Below are 11,268 nucleotides of genomic sequence, written 5' to 3'. Positions count from 1 at the left end.
ATTTTAACAGTTGGATAATATGATGGGCAGTCTGAAGGTGGGGAGTGGTGTGTGGTGGTAGACTACAGTCTTTCCAGATGAGACAGCTGTAATTAGCTGAATGGCCATCCTCATTTGTATCTGCCTTACAATGATGTGCAAATCTAAAGTGAAATTTGTGGAAGGAATTTGAAATCATGCCACATCGCACTGTATGTTCCATGACTCAATACACAACTCTGTACCTCCTTCAGTCTGCCCTTCCTCCTATTGAGTTTCAAAAATCCAAGCTGAATGCTAGCTAGCCTCTCACTTCTTGATCCACACCTCTGCCCCTAACCTCTTCCAACAGTGGTGCTGTCTTGCACTTAATATTTTCATTAATCTGGGCAACTGGCCAAAGTCTAAGGAGCTTTAAAAACTCTTACAAGATAATAGTTGTTTATCTATTGACAACATCTGCCTTAAGTTTCCACAAGAGTGTTCCTTGACTCAGGGATCAAGTCCTTTAAAGGGCAGATTCTCATTTTGAAGAACAGGATGTCAAGAAAATCCCCGCATACAGCAGTAATATTATATCAATTTATTAACAGTTCCATTTAAATCAGTGAGTCAGAGAGCCACAGGAAGCAGGCACTAAATATTTAAAGCAGATGGCTTAATTTCTAGTCTTTGTAATGAGGTTTTTAAATGAGCCCATACTATACACCTCCTTTAGTTTATAGTCTGAATTATTCCTTGTAACAAAATATTGATGAAAATGGACTTCAGCCAAAGACTCATTTACAGACATTTAAACACTGTTCAGATCAGTTTGTAGGGGGGAGAATGGGCTTTGAAATGGAAACGTTGCAAGCACAAACTCGGGTACATACAGCTCAAACCCAGCCAGTACTCGAATGGATCAATTCCCCACATGGGCTTGCCTCCAAGACTAGAAGCTGGAAATTCCAGCAGTCACTAGTTCCAAAAAATTGGAGCCTTTTTATTTTGGAAGAGATTTGGGAGTATTTTAAATTGTCGAGGCATTTTCAAAGTAAATGATTCTGGTATGGGTAAAAGGTTTGGTGGGTTAGGAACATTTAGTAGAGAAAACAAGTGTATTTTTTTAAATGATGATGCATTTGAATCCACAATGTAGTGTTATTGCAGAGCAACTTTTCTCCCCCTTCTTAGGGTGAATTGATCAGTAGGTGACCTAGATTCTGCCAACATTATTCTGAATGGAGGCGGGCAGGGGCAATTCAGGAACAACTCTTCCCCCCCGATTTGCCTGTCCACCATTTAGGGAAAATCCTTAGGGGTAAAAAACAAGCACAAGCTCACTGCTTGAACTCTGTGGTATAGTTCTGATGCACTGGCCATCATGTTGTCTGAGAACATTCCTTTTAAGATCCTATTATACCATCTGCAGCTGGAGATCAGTTATCATATGGTGACAATTTAATGGCTTGTGTCAAGTGTACAGCCTTAGATTGTGACACTACTTTATTGGCTTAAACACCTCAAACACAATATTTGTTGATGCATGTGCCTTTTGATCAACCAACCCAGACCAACAGCACCTTCTTACTCCCCACTACAAGGCACTCTGAACAAGCAATTACAAAAGGATGTCTTTACATGGCATTGGCAACAGAAATTGCACCAATATAGTTTCCCCTCCCAAACGGTACAGGGCTTCAGGACACAAAACACCTTATTTCTTTTGTTCACAGTTTCTTGGAATCCATTTTATTTTGCCAAATATACAATTCAGGACACCATTCCTATGCTGCTCCTTTGCCATTCACTGCTCATTCTGTTGGCCTTCTGTGATGCTCGTCACTGATCCCTGGCCTTTGTTCACGTCACTGATGCAAACCCACTGGCCTTCCACTGACTCCTTCCACAAGCTGACCTGCAAAAACAAATTGGATAAGAGAGTGGTGGTAAAGTTGTGTTAGAACGTACACATGTTCTAGCAGATACCAGCATCCTTTTTTTAAAAATAAAAAACACACATACAAAGTACCTTCATTAAAACAGTTGTGAGGTTACCTTTCCTGTAAGAATCATTTAGAACCACAATATACAAAATTAGAGAGGGAATGCTAAAGTAGGAAACTAATTTTTTTAACTCATTCTCAGGCTTGATCGACATTTATTCCCCATCTCTGAAGCCCTCACTCAGTTGTTTCTCAAGGCAACCATGTTGGTGTGGGACTGAAATCACGTATCGACCAAAAGGCAGGTTTCCTTCCCTAAATTACATTAATGAACCTGTTGGGTTAATATGACAATCCAGGAGCTCATGGTCATTATAACCCATACAAGCTTTCTATTTCCAGATTTGTTTGGGTTTTAGGAACATAGGAAGAAGAGTAGGTCAGTTAGCTCAAGTCTCTTCAGCCATTCAGTGAGATCGTGGCTGATCTGCGATCTAACTCCACAAAGTCACCTTTGCCCTGTATCCTTTAATACCTTAGGATAACAAAAATATATTAATCTCAGATTTAAAATTAACAACTGATCTACAATCAATTGCCATTTGAAGAAGAGAGTTCCATACTTCTGTTTTAAAATTTTTCCTTATTTCATTCCCGAAAGATCTGGCTCCAGTTTTTCGATTATGCCCCCAGTCCTAAACTCCCTACCTCACAAAAATAGTTTTTCTTTATATTTTTTTCCCAGTTCAATTTGAACAACCACTATGCTCCTGAATGCTGTATATTTATGGGAGAAGAAAGGGATCATCCCTCCACAACCACGTCTATTGCCCCTCCCTGAAGTGGGGCTGGTTATTTTTTACATTTAAGTGGCTACTTCTGAGGTTGAGGTATGTAGTCAGAAGTAACATGCAGGCCAGAGTGCATAGGGGTTCCTTTCCCTGAAGGACGTATCAACCCAATCGGTTTTTAATGACAATCTTACTTCTTTGGCCAGATTTATTGGATTCAATTTCTCAACTTACTTTGGGATTTGAACTCTCAACCTCTGGGTTGCTTGTTCAGCACTATAACCATTACAGTACTATACCCATGATTTGTGGACATCATCGGAATGTCCAGATTAAATCGCAACCTCACAAATTATGGGCCACTGATGTTAATGATTATAAAGAAACACGGTACTAATTCAAGTAAAGAAATAACTTTCATTTATATAGCACCATTCAGAACCTCAGAATGTCCCACCGCAAGTTACAACAATGAAACACCTTTTGTAAAGTATAGCCACTGTTGTAACGTAGTAAATGCCAATTTTCACACAGCAAGGTTCCACAACCAGCAACTGTGATAATGAGCAGATAATCTGTTTTAGTGATGTTAGTTGAGGGAGAAATATTGGTCTAGACACTGGGGAGAACTCCCCTGCTCTCCTTTGAATAGTGGTGTGCAATCTTCCATATCTATCTTGAGGGCAGCCTTGGCTTAACATCTCACCTGAAAGATGGCACCTCCAATAGTGCAGTGCTCACTCAGTGTTGCATTGGAGCGTCAGCAGAGATTACGAGCTGAAGACTCTGGAGTGGGGTTTGAACCCAAAACAGAACTGAGCTCTTCCAATGATCAAATCAGCAAAAAGGTACTATCTAGGGTAGTAAACTGAGCCATAGAGGCCTGAAGGGCACCAACAATCTGTGCAGAGTAAATTAACTCGAGTTCTATAACTGATATCAGTGTTCCCAATTCCCAGTGATCCCCAGCTCGAAAATGTAGAACAGGGCTAGAACATGAATGGACTTGGCTGTGAGGACCTTAACAATTAAACAGCCCAACACCATCTAGCTTGGATAGAAATAATAATATAGGCTTAAAGAATATCCAAGAAAGAACTGTCACGTGGAAAGAGCAGAACATTGGAACAAAAATCAAAATAGCTCAAATCAACTAACAATATACATGTAAGGGGGAAGTGCAGTAAATAGTGAGGACTCATACCATCATCTATATCTCAAAATATGATTATAATCACACCACCCCTTTATTTTTAGTATATATACATCTGATCTTGTATTTGTGGAAGGCAAAAGGAGTTACTATCAATCTGCTTTACAAAAGTTTTATTACTCTGTTGTGGGAAAGGACTTCTGAGGAATAGCTAGGAAATTAAATAAAGTACTCAATAAAACACAGAACTGTTTTACTGATGAAAATATTCCCGACACCACTGAAGGATTAAATGTATGATGTTGGCACAGTAAGATCATAGCAGCCTAATCATAGTGGAGTACTCAAAGTAACCAGCTCAGTGAATTGTAGACAGAGTTACAGACCCTCAGGAGTAAATTACAGGCTCGAGTTTCAGTCGAAGCATTAAGATGGTTTATATGACATATAAAATAACAGACCCCCAGGAGAGTGCTATGGGCTGGAATTTAAATCAAGGTGATTCAGATTAGATCATGAACCACAGCTTTAAGATTAGATTACCACAGCCAGATCCGTCTAGGGTGCATTTAAAAATACATATACATGTATTTCATTATTCCTGTGGGATATAGCAATGAGTCTGAAGGAAAAATACAGGAGGAAAGAAAGGGGCAAGTGCAAGAATCAAAGGAAGCAAAAATTCATTAAAGCATAGAAATTGAAGCAAAGCTATGACAATGATTAAAATTAGGGTTTCTCAGTGGACAGGGTCAGCTATTTCATGCACATTTTAAATGCCACCCTGTTATTAATATCAGGACAGTCCCTCTTCAGAAATTCAGAGCTTGCACATACTATTCATTAGGATAACAGACAGATTCAAAGCAACTGTTACCTTGTTGTCGCCTCCGGAGACAGCTAAGATGTTTCCAGTGATGGACCAGCTGACGTGCCACACTACATCATTGAACTTGTGCAACAGTTTGTGCGTCCACGCATTCCCAGCAGGGTCATCGCAAATCCAGATAAAAACTCTGCCATCCTGTGGGACCCAGACGTTAATCATTGAATCATACAGCAACTTGTATTGATATAGCACCTTTAATGTAATAAAACAGCTCCAAGGCATTATAAAGTAAAACCTGACACCAAGTCACATAAGGAGATATTAGGTAGATGGCCAATAGCTTGATCAATTAGGTAAGCTTTAAGGCATTTCTGAAAGAAGAAAGAGCGGTGAAAAAGTTAAGGGAGTGAATTCCAGAGCGTAGGACCTTGGCAGCTGAAGGCACAACCACCAATGGTGGAGCGATTAAAATCAGGGATGTTCAAGGGGTTGGAAGTGGGAGAGCACAGATAGTTTACAGAATTGTACAACAAGAGGAGATGACAGAGATAGGGAAGGGTGAGGTCGTTGAAGAATTTGTAAAAAGAATGAGGATTTTAAAACCCAGTCACTATTTAACCAGGAGCCAGTGTAGGTCAGTGAGCACTGGGGTGATGGATGAATGGGATTTGCTGCGAGTTAAGGCATGGGCTGCAGAGCTATGGATGGCCTCAAGTTTGAGAGGGTAGACTATAAGAGGTCAGCCACGAATACATGGAATAATCAAGGCTAGAGTAAGCAAAGACATGGATTAAAGTTGAAAGAGGCTTTTCAGCCCATCATTCCTGTACTGCCTCTCTGAAAAAGCAAACAATTTGTTCCACTTCCCCACACTTTCCCCATTTCCCTTCAAATTTCTCCTTTTCAAGTATTTACCCAATTCACTTTTGAAATTTATATTTAATCTTCTTTCACCACCCTTTCAGGCAGTGCATTCCAGACATATATAAAAAAAATCATATCTTCCCCGTTTTGTTTCCCAATTATCTCAAACCTATGGGATTGCCTCCACTCACCCTGTATTAAGTCACACAGACAACAAAGGATTGATTTTACAGTCAAAGATTAGAACATGCAAATCTAAATCAGCAAGGTGATCAGAGTTTTACACCCCTAGTTGCAGGTTAAAGTATTACTGTGTGCAAAACTGAAATCTGTGTCAAAACAAGTGACACATTTCGATAAATACACTCTGATTCCCAGTGCAACCTTTTTGTTAGTATCTGGGACTAAAGCCTGACATAGAGCGCACTCAGTCCTGATTCAGGACATCCATTTTCAAATCACAGTTTCATCCATTCCTCTTTCTAACCCAACATTCTAATCCAGTGTGTTAGGTACTAGTCACGTGCGGCTAATTGAGAATCCAGATGTTGCTGATTCAGAAATTAAAAATGAGTAATAGATACTATTATTTGCATGTGATCTCCACAATCTCTCACATGGTGTACGCATGACACCCTTTTTTGGAGTTTGTTGGTCAAATAATATGAAAAGCAAAGTGCATGAGCTTTTTTGATCATTGCTTTACTGGTTGAGGTTTGTTCAGAAAATATGCACACATGAAGTATATTTACCTCTATTATGCAAATTTGCACAAGGTGTTTTATACTAAGATTACTGCATGTGGTTATTCAGCAATTTCTACTGGATAACATGGCACTTACCTCTCCTACCACTTCACAAACCTAGATAGCACACACATGGGTCCTGCTCTCAACACACTACCAGTCTGCTTTGCAGCGCTTCTTTATCTTTGATTTACTTCCAGTGTGTTGAAGCATCCAACTTCTGCTGAGAAATATCTAAGAGGTGTGACCCCTTAGCCCCAACATTAAATGGAGCAAAGCTTCAGAGGGCTAGTATAAGAAACAATTGATGCTCTCGGTCCAGTTTCCGCTTGATAAGATGCAGCTTAAAGCTGCTGTTATTAACCTTTCTGCATGCTTTGTGATCTGGCTGGGATGTGTACTATCAGTAAAAAGCACCACTGAACTGCAAATACCTTAAAAAGGTATAATATGATCAGTTTTGTTATTCCTCACATCACACCCACAAACAAAAAACATTTACCACAGCAAGCCCCAAATCACTGCCACCATTATAAGTCCCCCATCAGACTGTTTTATCCTTTGCTGACTGTCCAGATAGCATTGACTTACCATACTTTGCTCATACATCCCTAATGCACAATGCTTACCTGGGAGCAGCTGGCAATGGTGCTCGTGGGAAGCCCAATAGACGGAGCCCAGGCGACATCTCGAACCCAGTCGCTATGGGCTTCAAGCTTTTGATCCTCCTTCCACTGACCTTCCTCTTCTCTGCAGCATACAAAAAGAATGAAATAGGATGAAACATTTTTTAAAATGACTAAAGGAATAAGTGAAAATCAAATGTGCAAAATACTGCTGAATGTCATTTTCTGAGGGAATTCTTGGAATGTTTGAGATAAATTTCAGATACAACATCTTGCATTTAATATAGTAAAACATCTCAAGTTGCTTCACAGGAGGGTAATCATGCACCATTGACAATGAGCCAAAGGAGGAGACAATTAAGACCAAATGACCAGGAGCTTGGGAAATTAATGGACAGAGAGAAGTGGTGAGGTTAGGGAGGGAATCCCAGAGCTTAGGGCCTAAACAGCTGAAGACATGATTATCAATGGTGGATGAAGGAACAATCAGCAATGCGCACACGGTAAAATTTGGTTAAAATTGGACAATTCAAAGTTCCACCTATTCTGCTTAACATCATGGCTGAACTGCACCACGTGAAAAGGCTGCCATTAGGTGCATTTATTATATTAGTACCAGTTATGCCAGAGGGAAGATTGCACTTAAAGCCAGTTTGCTTTGATAAAGTGCAATTCACTGCTGGTAAGGTGCTCTTAATCCATCACCTTACATTACTTACACCGCTATCATCACTAGTCGGAGACTTGTGACCAACAGCATTGCATCTCAGTGTTCCAGTGTTATTAATTTCAAAATGCTTTCTCTTGACACAATCCAATTTGGAAGAACAAAGTTGACAGTTATGGTGCTGAATTTGTAAACACTTTACATGCCCACCATATATTTACTGAAATTTCTATGAATGGTAGGCATTCAAAAGTGATAAGAACCAACAGAAATAAATTTTTGACTCCAAAGTGTAACTATCAGATTTATTAACCACTGGCAGCCCAATAGGATAGCAACACTTTGAGAGATACAAGAATAGCCTTGAGTGTTCTTGTGGGACAGATGCAAAGAAGGGTGCAAGCGGCAAATTAGAGACAAGAAAAGATACTGCAACACCGCATGAAAAGAGTGAAAGCAAACTTCCTCCATCTCTCACGTCAATCCCACATGGAATCATGTGGGTCTGATGATACTCATCTGAACCAACACTCCTTGCCCCTGCTGTATATCTCCCCTGCACTTCTATGCTTTATACTAAAGTGACACGCCATCTAGCAGCACAGAACCAAACTAGTAAACATCTTGTATACAGACCAAAACTTACTTCCAGATTTTGACGAGATTGTCACAGCCTCCCGACACAAATCGCTTGACGTAGTTCGGCTTCTGTCCCGAAGGCTGGTCTACAAGACTCCCTGGTATAACTGCAGGAGCCCAACTGACGGCATTGCAACCAATCTGCAGGGAGAGAGAAACAAAGAGACCTGTGTGAACTTGAGCCTCCTACAGAAACTTAAGTCAGGGCCCAACATTGTGAGGCCTTTGTTTTGTACAGCTTGTCAAAGTCATCCCACAAGTCCTGGCCAAAATGGAAATGAATGGATGATTCCCTTGTCAATCACACTTGGAGACAGCACTGATCACAAAGTACCATTTGCTGTAGTTTGTAGAGACTAAGTAAATAGGTTGCTGTAAAATAGACTGTCTGCTTCAAGTCCCACCCCATCTCCAACTCATTGACTGACATATTAGGGTTAATAGTCACTCTAAAACAAAACATAATTTTCTTACCGTGTGCGCATTGCTGATTTTCTTCATTTCCCACTGACCATCACCCGGGTACGAAAGCACAGAGATTGCACCGTCTGAGCTACCACAAGCGAGGATCAAGCCGAACTCGTGGGGCGCCCAGCACAAAGAGTTGACTGTAACAAGAAAACCAGAATCTCTCAGTTTGAGGTCATGCTCCTTTAATCTTAGAACACTGGCTGCAGGGACAAAAGTATAAAATATTTAGGCAGTATACTAGATGAAACAGGTAATTATGTTAGGGATTAACAAAAGAAAAGAAAAGGTAATAATATTATCAAGTTAGCTCCAGGACCTGATTCCTTTCCCAATCCACATGATTTTCTGCCATGTTGCATTAGGAATCAATCTAATTCAGAGCAACATAGGAACAAACAGTAAGTACCTTGAGTCTGTTGAGCTATTCAGTTAGATCATGGCTAATCAATGCTTAAACACCATTTACCCACCTTGGCTCCATAACCCTCATACTTTTAACAAAAATCTATCAATTTATTTTTATTGGCAAGATCAAAGCCACCGTCTTTAGTCTCTGCCTGAAATTGTTCCTTAGCCACTGACCCCATACCACTCCCTAGTAAGTGTTTGAGACTGAACCAGGCTGTTCGCAACCTTGACCCAGAAGTAAGCTTTCAACCACATATGCACACTATCATTCAGACCCCCAGCTCCACCACTGTAACATCACCCCTTGACCTGCCTTAGCTCTTCTGTTGTTGAAACCCTCATCCATGACTTTGTTATCTTTGGAGCTAACTATTTCAAAGCATTCCTGGTTGGCCGTGCATTTTCCAACCTCCAGAAATTTAAGTTCATCCAAAACTCTGCTCCTAACTTGCAGCAACAGCTTGATTTCAAAATTCTCAATCCTTGTTTTCAAATCCCTCCATGGCCTTGTCCCCATTTCTGTAATCTCTTCCAGCCCTACAATGGAAATATCTGCTCCAATTCTTGCCTCTTGGACATCCCTGATTTTATTTGCTTCACCATCAGCAAGGGTGGCCTCAGCTGCCAAGGCCCTAAGCTCTGGCATTCGCTCCCTAAACCTCTACCTGTCTTCCCTCCTTTAAGATGCTCCTTAAACCTGCTCTCTTACCAAGCTTCTGGTCACGTGATTTCACTCTTATGTGGTCTGGTTCAGAATGAAATTTAAAAATGTTCCCCTCTTTTCTGGACACTGCCATTAGAGGTAGTAGGATCATGGCGAGTAGGAAGAGTTCTCCAAAATCTAGCTGACATTACAACAGCAAATGCAGGAAACTCAGCATGTTAGACAGGAGCTATGGACTGACAGAAAATAATTTACTTACCTTTTAAATTGCTAATTGCAATGACATTTTAAGTTGAACAGCATTGGAGGATATTGTGGCTTTGTGATGTGCGTAGTCTTAAAAGCATCAGGTCTCCAGCCCCAGGCCCTTCACCTGAGTTTTGGTCTCTGAACAAAATCTATACTTCAATCTCAGCACCAACCACACCCCACATCCTCCAAATCCCTCCCGCTGTCGAAGTTTGAAAGCACCAAGTGCTAGGGTCTGACAGTCAGGTCTGGAGGTTGTGTGGCTATGCCATTCGCTCTATTCACATAGAAACCTGGACCCAGGAGGAGGTCATTCAGCCCATCGTGCTGGTGCTTGCTCTTTGTTGGGCTTTTCCTTCACAACCCTGCAAGTTCCTCATCCAACTCTCTTTGCTTCCAGATAGAACACTCCAGGTCCTGTCAAATCTCAGTGAAAGGTTCTCATCTACCCCCTTAGATCTTTTGTCAATGATTTTAAATATAGGAACTCTAGTTATTAACTGACTCACTAGAGGGATTTTCTTTTCATAGTTACTCAATCAGAACTTCCCACTACCTCGAAAACCTCCATTAGGTCACCTCTTAACCTTCTGTGTTCCAGTCTCCCCATATACCTGAACTCTTTCATCCCTGGTATTACATATATTATATTTTGTATCGCAAGCCTTCTCTGTACCCTCACTAAGGCCTTTAGGATGAAAAAAAAGGTCAGCACAGGCACGATGGGTCAAATGGTCTCCTTTTGTGCTGTAAATTTCCAGGATCTGAAGGTGACATACACCTTTAGTGTCACACTTCATGGCAACAGTCAAGGTGGCTTATGAATCCATCTCAAGTAGGAATTAATTTAAAAGCAAAAATGCAGATGCTGGAAATCCAAAACAAAAACAAAAATACCTGGAAAAACTCAGCAGGTTTGACAGCATCTGCGGAGAGGAACACAGTTAACATTTCGAGTCCGTATGACTCTTCAACAGAACTAAGGAAAAATAGAAAAGAGGTGAAATATAAGCTGCTTTAAGGGGTTGGGACAGGCGGAGCTGGATAGAGGGCCAGTGATAGGTGAAAATAACCAAAAGGTGTCATAGACAAAAGGAAAAAGAGGTGTCAAAGTGGTGATATTATCAAAGGAATGTGATAATAGGTAGCATTAAGGGTAGAAAGCAGGACGAGCAAGGTACAGATAGCCCTAGTGGGGGTGGGATGGGGCGAAGGGATCGAAATAGGCTAAAGGGTAGAGATAAAACAATGGAC

At 40.8% G+C, this 11,268-nt stretch overlaps 1 protein-coding gene across 1 annotated transcript in view; it reads right to left on the bottom strand.

Moving 5' to 3' along the window:
• Nucleotides 1-547: 547 nt before the first annotated feature.
• Nucleotides 548-11,268, bottom strand: part of sec13 (SEC13 homolog, nuclear pore and COPII coat complex component) — a 30,458-nt gene continuing 19,737 nt past the window's right edge. The window contains exons 5-9 of the mRNA XM_041192344.1: nucleotides 8,697-8,830; nucleotides 8,230-8,363; nucleotides 6,920-7,040; nucleotides 4,729-4,875; nucleotides 548-1,879 (exon numbers count right to left, since the gene is read on the bottom strand). Coding sequence (XP_041048278.1) covers nucleotides 1,769-1,879; nucleotides 4,729-4,875; nucleotides 6,920-7,040; nucleotides 8,230-8,363; nucleotides 8,697-8,830 — 647 coding nt within the window. The 3' untranslated portion in view covers nucleotides 548-1,768. The remainder of the gene's footprint in view (nucleotides 1,880-4,728; nucleotides 4,876-6,919; nucleotides 7,041-8,229; nucleotides 8,364-8,696; nucleotides 8,831-11,268) is intronic.

The sequence above is a fragment of the Carcharodon carcharias genome, chromosome 7, assembly GCF_017639515.1.
Source record: "Carcharodon carcharias isolate sCarCar2 chromosome 7, sCarCar2.pri, whole genome shotgun sequence".
Classification (NCBI taxonomy): domain Eukaryota; kingdom Metazoa; phylum Chordata; class Chondrichthyes; order Lamniformes; family Lamnidae; genus Carcharodon; species Carcharodon carcharias.
The sequence above is the reverse complement of the archived record's forward strand: the minus strand, read 5'-3'. Positions and strand labels throughout refer to the sequence as shown.